The sequence below is a fragment of the Heterodontus francisci genome, chromosome 37, assembly GCF_036365525.1.
Source record: "Heterodontus francisci isolate sHetFra1 chromosome 37, sHetFra1.hap1, whole genome shotgun sequence".
Classification (NCBI taxonomy): domain Eukaryota; kingdom Metazoa; phylum Chordata; class Chondrichthyes; order Heterodontiformes; family Heterodontidae; genus Heterodontus; species Heterodontus francisci.
In genome coordinates this window covers 23168422-23192450 of record NC_090407.1, presented here as the reverse complement: position 1 = coordinate 23192450, position 24029 = coordinate 23168422, and the positions used below count along the sequence as shown (strand labels likewise).

At 42.6% G+C, this 24029-nt stretch overlaps 1 protein-coding gene across 2 annotated transcripts in view; it reads right to left on the bottom strand.

The window, feature by feature from the left end:
- Nucleotides 1–24029, bottom strand: part of pusl1 (pseudouridine synthase like 1) — an 82209-nt gene that overhangs the window by 39315 nt on the left and 18865 nt on the right. Inside the window, exons 4-5 of one of the 2 annotated variants that reach the window (XM_068017298.1) lie at nt 12860–13009; nt 7685–7858 (exon numbers count right to left, since the gene is read on the bottom strand). In XM_068017298.1, the coding sequence (XP_067873399.1) occupies nt 7685–7858; nt 12860–13009 (324 nt within the window). The remainder of the gene's footprint in view (nt 1–7684; nt 7859–12859; nt 13010–24029) is intronic. The other variant, XM_068017299.1, reaches the window with a different exon arrangement.

Genomic DNA, 24029 nt, shown 5'->3' with positions numbered 1-24029 from the left:
TACTAGGTTGCTGTTCCAGAGCTCTTGGATGGTAGCACTTGCCTCACGTGGTATTAGTTTGTAAGGACTACGATGGCTGCTCAATGCCTTTTGCGCTCACTCTGCAGTTTTCTCCATCAGCTAAATTAACACTTTGATAACTGATCATCACACCAATACCCCACAGTATTTGAAAGAGAAAATCAACAGCTGAACCTTTGCAACAGTGATATGCTGCCACTTGTATACTTCACAATTTGCCCTCTTGTTGAACACCAGATTGTAGTGAACTTTAATAACACCAAGTACTGGCGCATCTCTGATTTTAATTGCTCCACCATTGGCGGCTGTGCCTTCAGCTACCTAGTCCCTAAGCTCTGGAATTCCCTCCTGAAACCTCACCATCTCTCCGCCTTTAAGATGCTCCTTAAAACCTATCTCTTTGGCCAAGTTTTTGGTCACCTTTTCTAATATCTCCTCATGTGGCTCAGAATCAAATTGTGTTAGATTACAGTCCTCTGAAGCACCTCGGGATGTTTTACTACATTAAAGGCGCAATATAAATGCAAGTTGTTGTTGCTTTCAAGTCATATCAAAGTATTTTTGTTTGATGGCTACTTTTAACAAGGACTTGTCAAGCAGAAACATGTCCTTTCATTCATTAGTTGCACCTCAACACTTTGACCCTCAGAAATCCAACGCATAGTTGGGGCGGCACAGTGGTTAGCACCGCAGCCTCACAGCTCCAGCAACCCGGGTTCAATTCTGGGTACTGCCTGTGCGGAGTTTGCAAGTTCTCCCTGTGTCTGCGTGGGTTTCCTCCGGGTGCTCCGGTTTCCTCCCACATACCAAAGACTTGCAGGTTGATAGGTAAATTGGCCATTATAAATTGCCCCTAGTATAGGTAGGTGGTAGGGAAATATAGGGACAGGTGGGGATGTGGTAGGAATATGGAAGTAGTGTAGGATTAGTATAAATGGGTGGTTGTTCATCAGCACAGACTCGGTGGGCCAGAGGACCTGTTTCAGTGCTGTATCTCGAAATAAAAATAAAATAAATAAAATAGTTTCTGTCAATCTACCTGTCATTCCAAACTCCTCCGAAACATATTAGTCCGCTATAAGCAGGGATGGTAACTGGTGATATGCACGGATTCAAACATGTGCAAGGCGGCAGAATACTGAAGGGTTCAGATGATGCCAAAACCATGACAGCAAGGCTCAAGGTCATCAGGTTACAGCATTGTAAACAAAGCTTTTGCAAACGACCATCCTAGATTAATTAGAAAGCAGGCCTGGTATTAAAGACCATGCACTTCAAAGGAGAACACAGAAGATTATTGTACTAGGTTACAAGTCATTCATATTAGCTGCTTCATGTCTCGTCAGCTCCATTAGATGTAATGGTAAAATACAGGCCTGTGACATTCAAATGCTGCTGAGTGTAAATGACTGATAAATGAATTAGAGAGGAAGTTATTAGACAAGGCCTTGCTTTCAGGAGTTAATTTACTGGCACAGCCTATTTCAAGGCTTTCATTCAGATTTATCACCAAATGTCTGCTCAATCTTTAGGATTCTGACAGCAAATGAAAGAACTTGCTGTTCACCAAAGTAGCACAAAGGGAAGGCAGGATTTGATTTGTTTTTGGTCTTGGATCTAATCACACTGAGCCACTAGCTCTGTAGCTGATAAATCTGGCCGGGCTGTTCTTTCTTAGAGTAAATATTTAAGAGTCGGAGCTAGTTCAGGGTTCCTTCGCCGGTGGATCCCACTCCGCGGCAGCACGGTCAGGTAAATAAAGTGATGCTGCTAGCTCTAGAGCAACCAGCACCCTCTTGCAAACGTTGTTTGTTACGAATGCCTCCAGAGGCCACAGCACCAGTTGCTAGAGGATGTCATCTTTTCTGGCAGTGGACAGGTGAAAGGGTCTGAATTTGCACTGTTTCGTTTGTCCATTAGCGAGGGTGGAAAAAGATTTGACCATAATTATTGATTTGGTTGCAATGAATTAGGTCACTGGTGAGGCCTAAGAATTTGAAGCTATACCTTGGGCAGTCTTGCACAAAGAAAGCAGTCAGGCTGAAATCATCACCAATGGGCTCCCTGATAGCATCTCGCCTCATAAGCAGCTGGATTTCAAGGGTTAGTTTTATTTAGAGTTATCACAGGAGAAGCGAAGTTTGTCTTTACTGTTTGTGTTTAGTGCTGTTCATTAACCTGTTTTAATGCTCAGTAAGTCTTATGTAGCAGTTTATAGCCTGATCTACAATCTGCTAGAGCGGTATGTTCTTCCAATTATTGTCTATTTGATCTTACTAATTCCATTAAGCCAGGGTACAGGGATGAATGTCCTCTGTTTGGCTGCTGAGTTTTGCTAGGACTGCATTGAGGTGAATGCACACACTGATTAGTACAAGACACAAGGTTCACTTTCCTGAGTGTCCAATGATGTTGAACCCAAAGGAATTATCTAAAAACCCAAAACATAACAGGTGCAAGTTAGATGAAAACAATACCTAAATGCAAGCTTCTGTAGACCATAATTGGATAAGTTGTCCCTCTAATAGGTTCCTAATAAGGTAGGAAACATCAGCAGACTTTACAAAATGAGTTAGGAAAGGAAATTGAATTGGTGGCGCAGAGCAGGGAATGGTATGGGATTGGTGTCTTAAGGATGATTAGACAATAGTAGGAAATGGGTAGATTTGACAGACAGAGTACGGAAATGGAACACCCAGGAGACTGCACTGCATTTTAACCACAAACTGGCAAAAGGAAAAGGAATATTAACCCATGTCAAATGTACATGTGCACATTTGGTAAGTGTTCAAAGCTCCTGCATCCCTTACATTAGCGTGAATATGAGTCCAACGAATAGTCAGTTGCATAACATTTTGGGCAAACTCCAATATTCTGTGTAGAATTTATTTAAAAAAAGGCATTTGCTACTTCAGAAATATTTTTATGGTCCTATTTAAAAAGATGGATGTTAAAACTTGTGGTATTTCCCAACTATACAGTCATTTTAGATTTACAACACTTTTGTTTTGTTACAACAACTTGTATCTATATAGCACCTTTAATGTAGTAAAATGTCCCAAGGTGCTTCATAGGAGCAAAAATTTGACACTGAACCACATAAGGAGACTTTAGCAGGTGACTAAAAACTTGGACAAAGAGGTAGGTTTTAAGGAGCATCTTAAAGGAGGGGAGTGTGGTAGAGAGGCAGAGAGGTTTATAGCGAGGGAATTCCAGAGCTTAGGGCCCGGGCAACTGGAGGCACAGCCGGCAATGGATATTCTTCTCTGGAACACTACAGGACTCTGAAGAACAACAGAGGTAATGAAACTGTTAGCAAAAGATAAAAGACAGGCTGTAGTGTGCCATGAGGCTGTGACACATTGAGGGGGAGAAATAAAGTTCCCCGAGCATTGCTGGTATCGAAGATTCAAGTTCAAGACTGAAATTCATACAAATCGTAAGATGTGTGATCGATTATTCCAGTTTTTAAATATGCCATTGATACCACAAGTACAATGCCAATTGGAAATTCAAAACTTCACATTTCCCCATATAATCTTAATTTCCACTTTACAAGAAACTTAAAATAGGCGAGCCAGTGAACTGGATTTGAGTGGAATTATTTTAATTGGTTTCGGAATGTTTTCACCATTTTTTCCACAGAAGCAATTCAGAAAGAATTACTTTAAATATGTTTTAAAGCATTATGCCATCATACAAATTACAAAATGGCATTGAAATGATGTGTGGTTAAAATGTTCATGACTTAATGTTTCCTCATAGACTGTAAATAATAAAGAATTGGTTAGCCCGTTTCAGCAATCGGTAAATACCCGCACCCATTGTTTTAGGAAGTCTATGGTTCCTTTTTGGCTGTAAACAGAGGACAGTTAACACATGACAGAAATGCAGGCACTAAGAATCAGTAAGGGCTGCAAAGTCAGTCGGACTTTAAAACAAAAACTGGCTGTGTAGTTGATAGTGAAGAGGATAGCTGTAGACTCCAGAATGATATCAATAGTTTGGCTGAGTGGGTGGAAAAGTGGCAAATGGAATTCAAACCAGAGAAGTGTGAGATAATGCATTTGGGGAGGGCAAACAAAGAGAGGGAATACACAATAAACGGGAGGATATTGAGAGGGGTAAAGGAAGTGAGGGACCTTGGAGTGCATGTCCACAGGTCCCTGAAGGTGGCAGGACAGGTCGATAGAGTGGTGAAGAAGGCATATGGAATGCTTTGCTTTATTGGCCGAGGTATAGAATACAAAAGCAAGGATGTAATTTTGGAATTGTATAAAACGCTGGTTAGGCCGCAGCTGGAGATTTACGAGAATGTCGCTAGGGCTTGAAAGTTACAGCTATGAGGAAAGATTGGATAGGCTAGGGTTGTTTTCCTTAGAACAGAGGAGGCTGAGGGGTGACTTAGTTGAGGTATACAAAATTATGAGGGGCCTAGATAAAGTAGACAGGAAGGATCTGTTCCCCTAGCAAAGCGGTCAATTACCAGGGGGCACAGATTTAAGGTGATTGGTAGAAGGATTAGAGGGGACATGAGGAAAACTTTTTCACCCAGAGGGTGGTGGGTGTCTGGAATTCACTGCCAGGAGCAGTGGTGGAGGCAGAAACCCTCAACTCATTTAAAAGATACCTGGACATGCGCCTGAAGTGCTGTAACTTGCAAGGCTATGGACCAGGTGTTGGAAGGTGGGATTAGATTGGGTGGCTAGTTTTTCTTTACAGCCAGCACGGACACAATGGGCTGAATGGCCTCCTTGTGTGCCCTAATTTTTCTATGGTTCTATGGTTAATGTTTACACCTGGAGGGGTTTGCCCTTTCAATGTTAGTGTACCAGGATGACTTTGAATGTCTTGCTAATGAAAGTAATCTCCAGTAGTTCAATCAATAGAACAAGCCATTGTTTGGGTACAGGCTAATCAGACATGTGTCTCCACTTTGATGCCTTGGAATGTGAAAGGTTTTCAAACGCAAATGGTGGTGGCCATTTTTAGCTGTGTCCAAGTCTTTATAAAAGTTGTTTGTAATATTGCAGATTTCCTTTTTTAAGTTTAATGTAAATTTCCAACCGATGAATTAAAAATCCTCATTTGGCATAGCATGTTTTCTTGACAACACTTACAGAAACATAGAAAAATAGGAGGAGTAGGCCATTCAGCTCTTCGAGCCTGCTCCGCCATTCAATACGATCATGGCTGATCATCCAAACTCAGTACCCTGTTCCCGCTTTCTTCCCATATCCCTTGATCCCCTTAGCACTAAGAACTATACCTAACTCTTTCTTGAATATATTTAATGATTTGGAAATTTTATGGAAATGACTAGCACAGTTGCACCCCACAGAATATCTCCAGCAAGTTCTTAAACTTGTAACAGTAATCCACTTACAAATTCTAGAGGAAGCTGTTACCTATTGACGTATTTTTCCAGCGGGAGATACACAAAATATTCATGACAACACCGGGGCCTCACTGACCTGTCAATGCACACTGGACATGAGAACAATTACTGAAGTTTGTGACTTACAGCTAAATGGCCACGAAATCTACAAACTGCAATGCAGATCCGCATGTAACCCAGATTGCCTCCTTATTGCTCCATCTCATCCCACAGGAGGCCATGAGTTTAAGAGCAATCTGATGGTGAGTGCCCATCTGAGGAGGGAAAACCACAGTTCTGAAGTAAACTTTATCTTTATCTGGAATTCTTACTAGCTTCAGGAACCAACGTGGCCATACTGGCCCCAAATCATCAAATATGACTGTCTGGAGCTGAGCTTCTCTTCCGTTCCCAGCTGAACTCAGTAAGGAGGGTCAGGCAAATCTTTCTGAGCTTTCCATTTCCTTGTGCATTAAAGCAACCTAGACAGTGCCATAATAATCGATAGTGGAAAAATCCTTTCAAATTTATCATCAATTTATGCGCCAAATGACACATTCACGAGTGTTTATCTCCAATTGTTGCAATAAAGGAAGGGCTGAAATAAAGGTACTTTGCAGCCAAATTATAATTGTGAGTTATTCATGCTGGAACCAAAATGGCAGCCTGCTTGGTTCCAGAGCCTATTCTGTTTGATCACCTCTATGGGAATGGAAAATCAATGCCCAGATTAAAATGTAATATAAACAGGAGGTAGAAAAAGGAGAACACTCAGTTTAAAAAGAATGCACACTCGAGTCAGCTCTCCCTTTTATTATCCAGCGACAGTGCCATTTTTGCTGGATAATGTGACTAAGAACACCTGAAGGATTAAAGAATATCCTGTACAACATGCCAGAGGTCCCAGACAGTTATAAGATGTTACACATGGCTGTAGTGTTCTATAAAACATAACTTGAATTCCTCTGCTGTTTAATGTTCTCTCTTCTGTGGTAAATTATGAAAATCCTCTCAAATAACGTTGCTTTACACACAAAATATTGTTGACGCATACAACAGTAATGCTCATCTGGCCGGTCTCCCACCCTATAAACCTTAGCTCACCTAAGACTCTGCTGCTCCTAACCCACGCCAAGCCCAGCCTGACTTTGCTGACTTACATTGGCTCCCACTCCCCCAGTGCCTCAAATTTAAAATTCTCATCTATATATTTAAATCCTATAATGGCCTCGCCTCCATCACAATAACCTCCTCCTTGAGCTCTGTGCTCCTCTAACTCTGGCCTCCAGTGCATCCCCTCTCTCATCGCCCCACCATTGTCGGCCATGTCATCCACCACATAGACACACGGTCTGGAATTCTTTCCCTAAACTCCTTCAATTCCCTCTCATCCTTTAAGCTTTCCATCAAACCCACCTCTTTGACCAAGTTTTCAGTGGAGCCTCATAATACCTGCTTTTTGGGTCGGCATCTGTTCACTTCCTGACTTACCTTGGGATGCTCTTCTGCAAGAAAAGTTCTATAAAAATGCAAATAGTTGCATAATATCAAAGGCTTTATCTTCAAGAGTAATTTTGTGAAAAAAATGACAGCGGGGAATTGAATGCAGGCCTGTTTCTGATGAAGTGAAAGTTTTGACCATAACATGAAAGCTGGAATGTGACTATAGGTACCACAGACAGTCAGAAGCAGCATAAGTGGGCCTGTTTCCCCAGCACCATCAGTTATAAAGATACCCAGCAGCCTTGCTATAATGAACACACTGAACCTATCTGTAACAATAGGACGTTAATTAGGCTGAATTACTGCTCACTTGCTGTTCACGTGACTGTACTCGTGGCTGTACTCGTGGCTCATCTCCTGCTCCCTCCTGATGTTCAAGCTTTCATCAGTTATGCTGCTGGGGTATAGCAGTTGGAGGATTATCTCGGGCTGCCAGGTTGCTGATGGGGGAATCGTGCAGCTTAGCTTCAACTATGCCTTCATCACTGAGTTCCAGCTGAGCTACTGTGAGGTGGCACTAAATGAAGGCCGGGTGCTTTTCCCTGGTGGGGGGAGGCAAAGAACGAGGCCTTGGTAACGTGTAGCTTATAGCACCTGGATGAAAAGGAACAGAAGGTGGTAGCAGGCCATGCACTTGTGTGATCACCCGTTGAGAGCTCAGACAGGATAACAGCAGTCAAAGTGGGCAGGAGAGAAAAGAAAACAGGGTAACACTCAGTCACAACAGATGGCAGGGAGGGAATGAAGAGTAAAAGGTTACTTCTTTCCAGAGTTGTCTCCTACCTGTGGAGGTTTTGCTGCAAAGTGATGCTAAAGCCTGGCGTTACGTCTGCCTGAAGCAGCGTTTTCAGCGGTGACTTGAAGGGAGTCTCGGAATTTAAGGAGCGGAAGGTGCTGAAGTCATGCATCCCCAGCAGTATCTGGGCTGCCTCTTTCATTATGTCTGTGTTTAAAGGTCTGTTTTAGAATGGAGCAAGTGGTCACTGAAAATGTAAGCGGGACAGTGCAGCAAATAATGCATTTAAGTGACACCAACCCGAGTCCTTTGGAGATTCGAAGGCTGTCTCAACACAAACTCAGTTTGGCCTTGACTAGTTCCTGTTTTGCCATATGGTTTATACAGTTGATGAAAGTGTGGCCCACATCAAACGCAGCGTCAGACAATTGCATTCTTAACATTCTACAGTTCAGAATTCAAATTCAAATACAACCATCAAGACTTTTCAGGCCATTGTACTTTTCGACATATTTGCTGAGACCAAAAAGATCATTTTATGAGCAATAGCATTCATTTTCTAGAATACTCTAATTCCCTCCCCTTGCCCCGAGCCTCCCCACCCCCCACAGTGTTCTCCCCTCTCTACTAAATCAGGGACTCATAATTGGGATACAGTTCCACCGGCACTTCCCCCAAATAGCCCTTTGTAATGTTTGCAGCCACAAGGCGAGTGTTGATATTCATACATAAGAACATATGAAATAGGAGATGAGTCGGCCTAAAGTTCCCTCGTGCCTGCTCTGCCATGCACGAAGATCATGGCTCGTCTTCTATCTCAACTCCACTTTCCTGCTCTATCCCTTGATTCCAGAAATCTATTGAATCTATTGATCTGTCTTGAATACATTTCACAATTGAACTTTCACAACCCTCTGGGGTACAGAATTCCAAAAGTTTACAATCCTCTGAGTGATGAAATTTCTCCTCATCTCACTCCTAAATGGCCGACCCCTTATCCTGAGACTATGACCCCTTGTTCTGGACTCTCCAGCCATGGGAAACCATATCAAGCCTGCTCAGAAATTTATATGTTTCAATGAGATCACCTCTCATTCTTCTCAGAGAATATAGGTCCATTCTACTTAACACAGAATGGGAGTATTAGAGCCAAGCCCTACCCTATCCTTACCTAACGATATATATTGCACTTTCCAGCAGGGGCAATGGGTGATTGGAAGCCCTGGCTGAATTGCTCCTCTCCCAGGTCCAGTGGTCAATTGTAGTATCCTACTGCCCACACCCACTGAGTTCAGCTGACTCAGCACAAAACAGAGGACAGATATTGGGCAGGAGAGTCCCACCACAGTGCATTTAATAACTGAGATACCAGGGAAATGCCTAGTACAGTTGTGTAACTGCTGCTCCTAAGTTCCGGGGTTTTCCCACTCTGGCATGGGCTCGATGGGCCAAATGGCCACCTTCTGTCCCATAATGACTTTCTATGACTAATTGAACTTCAATTGCAAGATAAATATGCCAGGGCAACTCCAAATTCTGATAGTGGGTTTTACTTCTGCATGAGGAAGAATTTTTAACCTATTCATAATAAAATGTAATTAGTGATTAAAAATACACATTTTGATGCCAGAAATATGTTTATGTCTATTTTTCTCCCATTTTATTCCTTCAGAGCCGAAGCTCAAATACAGACCATTTCTAGTTCTGGATACACTGTGTTTGTGGTGCACGTGAGATTATGGGATTCTGCACGAGACCCAGTTAAGGGGAAGTGAGTGGGAATAAACGAGCCAGGGACTGTTGCTGATAACAGCTGCAACATGTAAACCACAATATGAGAATTTGTCATGTGTTGGAATGCTGGTGTTCAGTGTCAGTAGTAGTGCTCAGGCACCAAGCAGCACGGAATGCTAACACTCACATGCTCAGTGGCGCAAGCTATAAGATTCCAGCAGCGAATCGTACCGAGCTTTAGTCTAGTGGTGCTCAGAGGTGCAACACATAGCACAACAGTGCTCAGTGGCAGGAGTGTTAGCATTACATACTCCAGGAGAGGATGGTTTGCATTTGGTTATGTTGCTCTGGTGCAGTCAGTTTGCTGACATTCACCACAAAGACTTGCACATCAATGAAAGACATCTGGCTGGAAGCAACTGAGCCCCCTTGGAACAGCTCCCCAGCAGGAGTCAACATCTGGGTGAAGGGGAGCGAGGGTGGGAGTGAATATTGGAAAGAAAAGACTGGGAACATTCCGGAATGAAAAGGATTGATATAATTCTAATGGACATCTACTGTGCTCTAATAATAAGTAAAGATTAGTATGGATAGCAGATGTGGAAGGGCACTGCTGCCAGATGTTAAGTTGCAGAGATTTCAATTTAAATTTCACGAGGGAGCTCAGTGCCTCAAAGAAGCCTTTAGTCTGATAGAAAAGTTCAGAAACACAATGGCTGAGACATGAATCTGGACCAGTTTTCATCGGCGACTTAAACTGAGAGGCTCAAAGATTGATGGATCGGGATGAAGACCACAATGTCAAGTCTGCCAGGCTTGCCAGCCCTCAGGTAAATCCCAGGAGGGGAAAGGGGGTTTTGGAGTGGGCTAAGGGTGGGGGGGGGGGGGGGTGAGGGGTGTGTCCATCATGGATCCTGTGGAGTCGGAACAGCATTCCGGCTATTCCTGACTCCACAGAGAGGCATAAATAAAAAAAATTATACTGATTTGCCTGTCCCATTCATTATTGACAAGTATTGAAAATGGGTCCTTTCACAGGTGTCAAGCCCCTAATGTCCCTGCCCGGGACATCTCAAAAAAAAAAGGACCCCATGAATATATTAGTGGAACTATCACCAGCGCAGATTGGGCGCATGCTGGCCCACTGCTAAACTGCTTTGTACCTGTTTTACACCCAAGAAACAGGAACTGTGGACAACAATTTCTACCCCATTAAGGTCAGAAGTGGTGATGTTCACTGATGATTGTACGATGTTTAGTACCATTCGCAACTACTTAGATACTGAAGCAGTCCATGTCCACATGCAGCAAGACCTGGATAACATTCACGCTTGGGCTGATAAGTGGAAAGTACCATTTGCGCCACATAAGTGCCAGGCAATGACCATCTCCCAACAAGAGAGAATCTAACCATCTCCCCTTGACATTCAACAGCATTGCCATCGCTGAATCCCCCACTATCAACATCCTGGGGGTTACCATTGACCAGAAACTGAACTGGACCAGCCACAAAAGTACTGTGGCTACAAGAGCAGATCAGAGGCTGGGAATTCTGCAGTGAGTAACCCATCTCCTGTCTCCCCAATGCCTGTCCATCATCTACAAGGCACAAGTCAGGAGCGTGATGGAATACTCTCCACTTGGTTGGATCATTGTGGTTCCAACAACAGTCAGGAAGCTGGACACTATCCAGGACAAAGCAGCCTGCTTGATTGGCACCCCATCCACCACCTTCAACATTCACTCCCTGAACTACCAACACACAGTGGCAGCAGTTTGTACCATCTACAAGATGCACTGCAGCAACTTACCATGCCTCCTTCGACAGCACCTTCCAAACCTGTGACCTCTTCCACCTAGAAGGACGAGGGCAGCAGTTGCATGGGAACATCACCATCTGCAAGTTCCCCTCCATGCCATACAGCATCCTGACTTGGAAATATATCGCTATTCCTTCACTGTTAGTGGATCAAACTCCTGGAACTCCCTCCCTAACAGCACTGTGCGTGTACCTACCCTAGATGGACTGCAGCAGTTCAAGAAGGCAGCTCACTATCACCTTCTCAAGGGCAGTTAGGGATGAGCAACAAATGCTGGCCTTGCCAATGACACCCACGTCCCAAACAAAAAATGTTATTTAAGTGCTGGTGTTGCTGCTCCCACTGACTGTTCCAACCTAGAAAGCCAGGCAGTGAAGGATAGTACTGGAGCCTAGTCTTTATACACTTTCAAGCTTTTATTTACAGAGACACACAAGACATGTTGTGCATCTCCAATCCAAAAGAACTACTGTTTCAGTCTGCTGCTATATGTATGAGCACGAGTGAATCCCCAGTTAATGCCTATCACCTGAATACAATTAAACACACAATTAATATACATTTAACAGGGACTGTGAGAAATAGTACAACTGCAAAGTGCCATTATTAGGCCCACAACCTCGCTGAATGGAACATGCCAAGCAACCATCAGTTTAAACAAAAATATTTCCTTTGGCATGGGTGACTGGCATTATGATGACTAGGTCTGCGTGACATTAGTTGCATTACAAGAAAAGTAATAATAGCAATTAACAGCCAAATGTAGCTTTCTATCTCTTAACAGAACCAAAATCCGTTTACTAACTTTGTGCATTCTAATTACAGCAAAGTGTATTCTCTCTTAAAGGAAGAATGTTCAAAATCAAACTGCTGCAGAGAATGGTGATGAATTTTGTCCAATAATTTTGTTCTGAATGTTGGGTTTAAACAGTAACACTGATGATATAAGCATAGGAAGTAAAAATCCGTGAATTTATAAGTGTGCAAGAAATGAATTTACAAGGAGTTATATTGTATAATTGCTGTTAACTCAGTCCCCTTCATATTGCCTCGTCCAAATGTATTCATTATTTCTACAAACTCACAGGTTTCTATTGGGAAGTGTCTGGCTTCTGATTAGAAATATATCAACATGCACACACATGCAGTCAGTACTGTTTCATTCCAAGGCCACTTAGCGGAAGGAGATGACACAAATGATCCCAGACATAAGCAAGTACAAAGTACAGTACTGCAGATGCTGGAATTCTGAAACAAAAACAGAAAATACTGAAACTTTGCGGCAAGTCAGTCACCATCTACGGAGAGAACAGTGCCTCAGGATAGGTGGTGACTGATCAGAAAAGGAATCCTGTTTTATCAAACATCATTCAAATATTCTCCATGGGTGAAACCAATGTTTCCCACAAACAAGAACTGTTTGCAAATGAGCAATACTTTAACAGTGTACAGCCTGTGGCTGTTTGTCAACATCCAATTTCTTAATCTGGCTCAGGTTTGAAAGGTTGTATACCTATACTGGACTGTGTATGATCCATGGAAGAAGCTGGATTGATGACTGTCCTTTTACCATTCCCGCCTCTCAAATGTCCTTACAATGTACAGAGAGGTCAATGTTCTGAGGAGTCAAAATGAATTGTAACAATACAAAGTGACCTTTCTACTCACCCATTCGTCACAGGCCAGCAAAGATGCCTTTCAAATACTGGAAGCTGAGAACGGTGACAGCACCCTGTCACAAGCCGGTACACATACGTCCGTGATAGAGCCCCGAATCGAGCATGGAAGTTATCAGCCACTCGAACGGCTTTTAAGACACTGCCAAAAAAATGTTTTTGAAAAAAGATCTTTATCAGGTTCAGGGACTAAATCACAATTACAGGACAGTCAAGAAGTCTGCTGATTGGCCCATTGTTATTCACATTAAAGTATATAAACCACGATCAAAACTCATTATTACAAATCTGTCTTGTCAGTAACAGTTTAAACAAGGCTTTTCTTACAGGCTTGCAAATACTTCTCACCGAGTGCCAGAATAAGCCAAGAAGGCAATTTAATTTTCATAATGCTACTCTGTTCAAAAAGCAGTTTGCTATCTCGATATAACATAGGGTTGTGAGCATATATATAAATATATTTAAGTGTTGTTAAATATCTTGCCCGTGCCATGCACTTCCTGTCCACAAATTTTACTTTCTGTGTCATGGTTTGGAGTCACGGTTTTTATGTCAACATTTAACCTTGAATCTATGGAATAGATTTTGTGTAGGAGGTGGGGCTCCCGGCGCTGGGCCAAAAAGGTGGGGGGAACACTGCCTCTGCATTTTTCAGACTCCTGGAGCGATCCTCCAGTCTTTTGTGGTCAAAGTTTAAGAAGGTGGGATCCCCGTCCCTTTATACAGTTAATCAGGACGGGGATCCCACCCCCAAGTGCTGCGGGCCAATCACAGGGCCGGCAGCTCAGCAGTGCCACTGGGAGCGGTGGCCACTGCCGGTACTGCTGAAGCCTCAGACCCAGGCCCAGTGGTGAAACCCCAGAGAAGAGGGAAGTGTGGCAGGGTCACCGGGGCCAGTCCTGAAGGCCCCGGCAAGGTGAGGAGTGGATGGGGGTGGGGATTCAGTCCAAGGGGAGGAGGGTCTCGGGGGGTACATTTGTTCCCAGTGGGGGACCGCTGTGGGCCACAAATTGCCCACGATGGAGGCACGCCACCCCCGAAGCCCGCAGGGAGGGCACCTCATTTTACAAGGCGTCCTCCCTGCGTGGCGGAGGCCACACCCCACCACTGGTAAGATTTCAGTGGCGACAGGAAGAGACGCTTATTTGGCCTCTGGGCGGGAAGGTTGTTGTCAGCCTATCCTGCCCCCGGCAGAATCGGAACTGGATTCCCAGTGTCGGGTTCCATAGTGGGCGATTTTGCCCCAATTCTCTGGCCCCTGCCCCACAATGACACCCACCATCGGGATGAAAACAAAATCCGGCCCTATGTATGTAAACATTTAAAATAGAAAAGTCCCAGAGGAACATATTAACATGGAAGAACACATTATCAACATGTCAACATTTTGCTGTTCAGTCTGTTGCTGAAACAATTGAATTATGCAAAACAGTTTTTGAAAAAAAAAAATTCAACCTGCACTTTTCTCAGCAATTGAAATTTTTAATATTCAAAATAGGGCTTCAAACAAAATATGTTTTAAATTGTATTTCTCAATAACAGGATTATACTTACTGGCTTATCTTGTATGCATCCTTTCATATTTTCAATAAAGTTTTTACTTCAAGATGCCAGCATTGGTTTGGACAGGACATTTTACCTCACAATAATCGGACAGAGCTATTAATCATATCTGTACATATGGGGTTTGCAGATTTAGATTAACAGCTAGTTTTAAATAATGTACCTCCAATCACAATGTTTAATGTGGGTAAGTTGAGTATACATTTACAAAACAGATTATATAAAATCAAAGGGCAAGGTGGTCAACTATTGAAGATGAATGGGTTAGTTTTAACGTAACAGCTGGAAAATCTAAGCCAATGTTTCTGGAAATTACCTGTCAATTTGTATTCTTCATTACTCGGAATCATGGCTGCTGTTAGGGTGTACTGTTTTCCATGTCACTTTATGCTTATGCAGGCACCAGAGCAAAGCTATAGACCTGAAAAGCCACAGTTACTCTGTGATCATGGCTACTGTGTCCTCCTGCACTGACCCCGCAAGGTTAGTGGGAGAGCACCTAATCTCCATGGAGTAGGTGGATGCCCACAGCACTATGGCACATGTCCAGTGCCCACTTGCTCTGTGCAACTGGAAAGATCCAGCGCATGGCTGCCTTGGGGGTGGAGGGGGGAATTGCCCAGGGGCCACCCCTACCCTCTGCCCAACTGGAGGCCGGTACATTGAATCTCTTTTGGTGCATCGGCCTCCAGTCCTATGTTGGGTCCCAAATAAACTGGGGAAGTGGAAACGTCTGGTCCCAGGGCCACCCCATGATGTCATGGGCCTTGCAAGGTGTGGGAAAAGGTCATAACCCTTAAAAGGTTGCTTGAAAAATCCCCAGAAACAGCTGGGATCTGCGGACTCTCACCAGAGTTATAGCAGGAATGTGGCAGCACAAATCCTGAGCCACAAATGAATAGAAACAGGAGATGCTGGAACTGTTTAGTGTTAAACTCCAGAAAGCTGGTTATGGGAAGGATAATGCTGGAGCCTATCTTTACTCAGTTTCACATTTACTGTACAGAGTTAAAGGATTACAAACATGTAGCTCCTCACTCTAACCCTCCACCCAGTCTCGGTAAGTGCCTGCTTATAGGTGCTCAAGTAAGACCCCAATTAACACCCTCCACCTGCATATAATAAAACAATTGATGCACAATTAACAGATTAACATTCAGCAAGTTGATCAGCATTTGATAAGAGAGAGATAGATTAATATTTTGGATAAGAGCCTTCGTCAGATCTGCCAGTGCATTTTCCCATGTCTTTTGTTTTTATTTCAGACTAACAGATCTCTTTCGGTATCACTCATGGTGAGTTGGGAATATGCTGTGTAAGGGTGAAGATTAATGCCACCAAATTATGATGACTGGAATTTTGTTTTTATTATATGACTTTCTGGAGTTTCTAACCAGTAGTTTGGGGATCAGACTTCATCACTCTCCATTATTCTCTGACAACAGAATATGAGTGGCATTTGCCCCTTACCATATTTACAGCAAGATGTACCAGTTAGATGTTGGTATCTGGCATGTAACAGCAATTGAGTTGGACATGGGATTTAAATGCACTGTGACAAGGTCTTGGCTTTGGAAGCATTTGGTCATCATTGTAGAGATTGAACCTGGGGTTTGGCAGGACTGTAGGGTGGAATGTGAGCTTTGTCTCACTGGAGTAATTCCTAAGGTCTGCTAGCAATGGGGGAGGGGTTCAGCCCGAGAGCACAGGGAGGGCTCCTGGGTCTGAGAGCAACAACAACAACGTGCATTGATATGATGCCTTTAACCTAATAAAATGGCCCCAAGGTGCTTCAGAGGAGTGTCGACAGATGTTCCAGCATTAGTTTTGAAGTGATTTCTGCAAACATTCAATTTAGTATTTTGCGATTAGTTCTGGGATGTGCCCTCGGTTTCACAGCCGCCCTTTATTAGAATTTGAACAGTGACTTCCAACAAATACAGGTGTGATAATCAGAGTCTTTCGGTTTTTTTGAGGTGCTTTCAAGGAAGTAGATGATAAGAATAATGAGATTGGATTATTCTGCAAACAGCAACTGATGCTAGATCAATTGTAAATTTTAAATCTGAGGTAGATTTTTTAACCAAAGCATACGGAGAAAAGGTGGGTAGATAGAGTTAGGTCACAGTTCAATCATGATCTCACTGAATGGTGCAACAGGCTTGAGGGGCTAAATGGCCTACTCCTATTCCTATGGACAAGAAAAAACTCAATAATAGAATATTACATACCACACATTTAGGCCTTGATTTTAACCACACCCCCACCCTACCAACGATGGGTGGGTGAGGGCTAAAAAATGAAAAAATGGAGAACTCGTCCCCAACCTGCGGTACGTGTCTGCTGCCATATTTTCAGCGGTGGGTTTCAAGGTGCCTTGTTTTGGAGAGGCAGGACTCCATTAACAATTTTAACTCGGGTTCCCACAGTGCAGTTGAGAGTCTAATTTAAATTTTACAGTTGCTATGCGGGTTTCCCAGGGCTCGGGAATCCTGGAAGTGCAAGGGAGGTGGGAGCTGCCGGCCCCACAAGGTTAAGTGTCTTTTCGAGTCCTCCACGTGGGCCAGGAGGAGCATGAATGCCTCTTAGGAAGCCTTCAACTTCCCTTCTGCCAATCATGGCCTCTCTCTCCATCCACTCCTGATCGTCAGCCTCCGTTCTCCAGCCCCGATGACCTCTCTCTCCAAACCCCAATCCAAGGTGTGGACTGTGTCCAGCAATTTAACTATATAGTTTTACCATTGAGCCCCTCCAACATGTGACAGGTCTTCTCTCTCCATTTCCCAAAGTTCTCTTTCTTTCTATCTCAGTTCTCTCCATCCTCTGTGCCTCTCTCCTTTTTACAGCCATAACTTCCTCTACACAGTCACCCATATATACAGACCAAAGCATTCAAGTCTGTCCATGCAGATATAATTCATGAGGGGGCCGAGGCAATCTCCTGCTACCAAATCTAGAAACCATTAGGATAATTCTGTTGCTGGTTGTCAACGTGCATGATGTAATCCTTGCTATCATCTTAGTTGCACCTTTCCCATGGTTCCAATATCCTTTCTATAATGGGCTGTCTAAAACTGCACATAGTACTCGGGCTGTGGCCTGACCAATGTCTTGTACAGAATCATCAGCACCTTCTCACATTCAATGCCCCTACGTACAAAACTCAGAATCTCATCTGTCCTTTTTAAGGCTTTTCCTGCCTCAGTCCTACTCGTAAAGATATGTGTGTCTATACCCTTAGATTGCTGTTCTTCCACTCCAGTGAAAATGTTATGATTTAGGCTATATTTCCAGACCCTCTTCTTTTTCCCACAATGTATTACTTCACCTTCATTTACATTGAACTGTAATTTCCTGGGCTCATCACATGTCTTTGTGCTGGAAAGCCAGCTTTCCAGTTCTGTTAACTTCCCACAGCCGGGCGAGTTGAGAGTCGAGGCCCAGAGTTACAGGGATCAGCTAGTTCTGCCTAGGGCCGTAGGTGTAGTGGAGGTATATAATGAGCACTACTGTGTTAGAAATGGAAGAGTCAGGTTATAAGCCAATGTTACACAGGCAAATTTGAGGGCGAAGCGAGCAAACATTTAATTACCAGCTGTTCTACCATTATTCACATTATATTAAGTCGGTTGACATAAAGCAGTCAGTTCTCACATTTGGAGTAAATCTAAGTTACTTTGGTTTAAAAATGTGACCTATTTTCACACATTTCTCATTAAAGGATTGCTATTTATACTTAAATGGCTGGTAAACACTTTTGCTCATAAATCTTATTCCCAATTTCTCCCTGTACTAACAGCTTTGGATAAAGCCTGTTATAATACAGAAAAAGTAATTATTTTATTAGCTGAGTATTGCTATAAATTTTCTAACTATTCAGCTGAAGCTGAGTTTCTGGCCTGATACCAAGTATGTCTCTTGTTAGATTAAGCCTTAAACCTGCTTGGCTCATCCTTGTAGCTGAAGGAGGTTGTGTCGAAATAAAGGCCAAGAAAGAAAAACGAAGCCAAGAAGACAAAATGAAATAAAAATATTAAATGTGTTTATAATAATACAGCATTATACAACAAAATGTGGTCAATGTATCCTTAGGTAAGAGATCGAGTCCTACCTCTGACCAACTGAAGATGTTTGAGCTTGACTGAGGACACTTTGGGGTCATGATGTTATGTTGGAGTGTGCTACATGGCCAGAGGGTGACAAATAACTTAGGACCTGATAGAGGCTTGCAACAAGCACAGGCCTCACAGGTTGTAGCAAGCTCAGACATAAACAAATTAAGGTTTTCACAGCCACAGGCCAAGCTCAGTAATGACTAGTGTTACGACCGAGGCGGGAGGAGTGCACTGTTCATTTTAGTTCCACTTCTCCACGGGTCGCAACATATATTTAAATATTTTACTTTCATTTTTAGCTATTTTTAGTTATTTTTTCTTCCTTTTTTTTTGCATTCCTTTTTACATTTTTTACAATCTTTTTTTGCATTTATTTCATTTCATCTTAGTTTGTTCAGTTTGCTTACCCACTGTTTTTTTCAGGTTGTTTTTCTTCAGGTTTGCACTTGCTGATGTTCAATATTCAGTATATTCACACCTAATCTGTACTAATGCTTTGTCTTTCAACACACCATTAACATATTGTTTGCCTTTGCTCCGTGACCTTTTGGTCAGCTATGTGGCCTGGTCCAATCTGCACCTTCTCCTTTGTTATCTCTTGCCCAACCCCCACCTCACTTGTTTATAATCGGTGACTTTTCTAATATTTGTCAGTTCCGAAGAAGGGTCACTGACCCGAAACGTTAACTCTGCTTCTCTTTCCACAGATGCTGCCAGACCTGCTGAGTGAATCCAGCATTTCTTGTTTTTGTTTCAGATTTCCAGCATCCGCAGTATTTTGCTTTTAATATATTTAAATATTCCCACTTAGCAATATGGCCAATCATATACTCTATTTTTCCCAGAATAAAACACACTAACCAGGTTTCTTTAATGAATAACAAAACTATCAGTTTATATAAAACAAGTCTTAACCAGTAATGAAGTAAAGCATAAACACAGATTGAAATTTTAAAGTTCCCTTTTTACCTTAGCCCCTCACACTCACACACACATACATACACTGGATAACTGGTAAAATAAAAGGGATTTTAGTTTAGAGCTCTGTTACAGACAAAAAAAAACACTAGGGCTGAATACTTGCTCATTCTTGAAGAAAACAGCCGATGAGATACGTTGTGTTCCAAAACTGGCATACAGTCTGGCCTCCAAGTACACGTAGATGGGTTCCTGGGATCTTTTAGAACAGTTCTTTTCAGGCAGCGTTGAGAATTAATTTAGCTGGCTTTTATTCAAAGACAGGAGATGAGATGAGTTGACACAGTGGACTTGTCAGGGTCTTTTAGAGAAGTGCTGGAAAACGGAGTTGGGTTTCTCTCCTTCCTTGGACATTCTCTTCTGTCTTTGGAAGTGCTCTTCCTTGTTCTGCAGGCTTTTTAAAGAGATGGAACAGGTTGGGCTGACCTGGGGTTCTGTCCTTCAATTTTATATTTTTAAAACTCCAACCCCTTTTAAACAGTTCCTTCCCAACTCCAAACAATTCAAAAGCGAAGCCGGAAACAGAAAGTCCACCTTCTGACCTGTCAATTCTCTGAATACTTCTTTCCCAGTTACCAGGGTTTCTGTTCTATTTTTAACTTGAGTCATGTGACAACCAGTAACTGTTCTTGTCAAACAAGTTCTTTCAGTGTTCTCTTGACCCCCTTGAAAAAAAACTGGTCCAACATTTCTTCAGTTTGACTGTGAATTCTCAAAAAATATTTTAAATCAAAACAGAAGCACTTTCGTAACACTAGACCAAATTGTTTAAAGAAAATCAAATTGACTAAGTTGGTTCATGCACCAGCCAGTGTGGTTAGATAGGTCCTAGTTTCAATTGTCAGTCTGTGCTGAGACCTCATTGCAGACTGGGGTTCGACACTGATTTAAGCACTATCAGCTAGAGGGGTGAAAAGTTAGTCAGGTTCCCACACCTGATCATTCTCACTGAATTCTTCGAAGAAGTGCAAATCATAAATATTGGCCAAGGACAGTATCACATTTGACTGCGCTTCACTGGGTACAATAGTGTTGTGGTTATTGGTACTGGGCTAGCAATCCAGAGGACATAAATTCAAGTCCCACACTGGCAAGTTACAAATTGAATTCACACACCTATTAATTTAGGGGCTGCTGTCAGACAACCAAAAAAAAAATCAACAAACGTCCAGGTAAGGGAATCTATCTGTTCTGGCCAACAAGTGTGGTAGACTATTAATGCCCTCTAAGCAAACCCCTCAGTTGTCAGGGCAACCAGAAATGGGTGCACAATAAATGTGCTCTTGCCATGTCCCAAAATGAAAATATTGTCACTGGCACTAATAGTGGTGGGATTAAATTAAGGTGAATTATGAATACCACCCAAAATGGTAACGTCCACATTGGTTTAAGTGTGATTTTTTCCTATTGGGTATCAGTATCAATGTGCTAAATATGGTGAGGCATTGGGGGACACCAGTGAAACTGGCCCCAACGAGTCAGTGCGTTCAGAAAGAGAAAAGAAAAATACAAAATTGAAATCTGAAATTCTTCAAGGTGTAATTGAACTGGAAGGATGGACTTTTTATATATTGGCCTGGGCAGGGGTGGGGGGTGCTGGGGGTCAGCGATTGGAAGGGGATCAGCAACGGACTACAGCACTGCATTGGTGTCAGGAGGAGCAGTCCTATATCTCCCAGCTCCACATTCAAGTAAGTAGTTTTTTTTAACAACATACCTTTTTGGTGAAGGCTTTCAGAAGTCCTACTGGCTAGGCCTTGTGTAGATCACACTTTCCAGCGAAGCACTGGCTAAGTTCAGAGCAGCTAAGTTCTACGAAGGGGGACTCAAACAGGCGCTAAACAACCCAGCCCGCACCCCCGCCCCCCATTTGATGATTCAAGGGGCCTAACACCTGTTTCAGGCATAGGCCCTTGACACCTCTTTTTCAGTCTTTACCAATACGGTGGATACTGCCCTTCCAGCATGAAATGAATGAACGCGTCATGCCTGCCATATTGGATGTGCAGGCACGGGTTTTGCACCTGAGAAACAGGCATATGCTATTGAATTTCGAGACCATGATCTCGGTGTACTGTAGGTGCTTTCATAACTGTTCAGCCAATGTACGCGCCAGTATTAAAAAGCTTGGTACTATAATTTGCAAGCATCTTTCATGTCCCAAAGATCTTCACACATCCACTAAGTAGTTTTAAAGTGGGGAAAGCCAATTTTTACACAGCAAGGTTCCACAAACAGCAATGAGGCAAATGATCAGATCAGTTTTTTTGGGTGGTGCTGGTTGAGAGGTAAACGTTGACCAGATGTCAGAGATCGCCACCCCCCCTCCCCACACCTCCTCCAATAGTGCCCTGGGATCTTTTATGTCCACCTGAGAGAGCAGACGGGGCCTTCAGTTTAATGAATGACAGCACCTCCAACAATACAGCACTCCCTCAGTTTCAGCACTGACATTTCAGACTGGACTATGTGCTTGACTCTATGACCCTCTGATTCAGAAGTGGGAATGCCACTACTCAGCCAAGGACACTCCAGTTAAGGAGTGTTGCTTCAATACCAAAACAGTTTCCAACAAATGGGCATCGTATCAAGCTTAAGAATTTAAGTTTCGCTTGCGGTACTATAATGAATTGCTTGCACTTTTTTATTACTGTTGATTTTGGTATCAGAGCAGAGTTTTTAATTTGCTTACTGTACAGAGATAATGTATTGATTATGATGCACTAGAAAAAAATCTATGCAGACTTGTCATTTTCTGTAATAACTAATGAAAGACTTTACTGGAAGGCCTGGGACAGGGCCAAGTTTTCTAATGCTGGTTGGCAACTGTGTACTGTTCTTTCATATACTGTATCTGTGCTCTGTTCATCACACTCCACATGAGCCCTGGATTATGCTTTTTACTGTTTCTTCTGGAAATAGTTTGATGATGTGAAAGATTTTGCCATGGTTCAGGTTACTATGTGAACTGTCCTATGCTGTCTGTTGTTGTTAGAAGGGGCTTGTTTTAAGATTGTACTGGATTTTGGTCGCTGTTGGCTATTCCTCACAGCTCACCTCCGAAAATAGGTGGATTTTCAGCTCTGTGATGTTGGTTTTAATGAAAACTCCCTTGAAAAATATCTGACGAAGAACCACAGGTCATTGACAAATTTGTTAAGTGTAATAACCAGTATGAAACTGAAGCACGCTGACTAAGAAGGTCCCAGGATTAATCCATGGCCTACTCTGAGTCAGCAGCAGTAGACAATCAATCAAACTCAATGGCTTGGATTAGGGAAAGGAAATAAGCTAGGGATCCTGCTTTTGATTTCTATCTACCCGTTCTTGCTAGAAAGTCTCTCGTGTGGCTGCTTGGTGAGACAGGATGAGGACCGACTGTGGTGTCCCTACTGTCAAACAGCCTGCCAACCCTCACTATTAAGGTTCACACATGAAGAATGCCAACTTGAATAAGGTGCTGGCAAGCTGCCAATGACCTTGAAACTATAGCCCAGCAACAGTCACGCAGAAGAGGCTCTTTCATATCTGGGAATTAATTGTTCAAGCCTTCTTGTTGCTTGTTTTTCATAGAATTTTACAGCACAGGAGGGCATTTGGCCATTGTTCCTGTGCTAGCTCTTTGAAAGACCTATTCAACTAGTCTCACTCCCCTGCCCTTTCGCCATAGCATCAGATTTTTCTTTTTCAAGTATCCATCCAATTCCCTTTTGAAAGTTATTAATGAATCTGCTTCCACCGCCCTTTCAGGCACCCCCTCCAAGACCTTGACATTCTTCCTAAAGTGTAGGCCCCAGAATTGGACACAATACTTCAGCTGAGGCCTACCCAGTGATTCATGAAGGTTTAGCATAACTTCCTTGCTACATATCTGATCTTTTAAGCTGTCTCTCATTCAACACGTTGTGCATTCTGAAAGAAATTCAGTCAATATATTTTTTAAATAGTTGTAAACATATGCAGATTCATCATCTCATTGTTATTCAAATAATTTTCAAAATACCCAAACTGACATACAGTTATGTCAGAAAAAATTTGAAAATACTTTTTCCAAATATGCATTTGTAGATGAAATAAAGAAAGGAGCCGAGCTGAAAATCACAGTATTCGGAGGCTGGGTACATTTCTCTGACATCATCCAGAGAGAAACAGGGATGTTGCAAAGCAATAGCACAGAGATCAATAATGTGAAACTTTTTGTTGTTCTCAGGATTTTAATCAAAAATACCATGGGCCCCTTATTGCAGGTAAGTAATGAGGCAATTTGCAGAAGTGCTTTTGATTGATAGGAAGACTGGCTTTGAGTTTCAGACTCTGTTTTTTCAAAGTGCTTGTCAAAAGATGTGATAAACACTGACTGAATTTTGCTCGTAAAAATTACAATTCATGAAAATTATTAATGAATCTGCTTCCACCGCCCTTTCAAGGCACTCCCTCCATGACCTTGACATTCTTCCTAAAGTGTAGGCTCTGTACCTTCATTTGCGCAACAGTGATATTGATCCA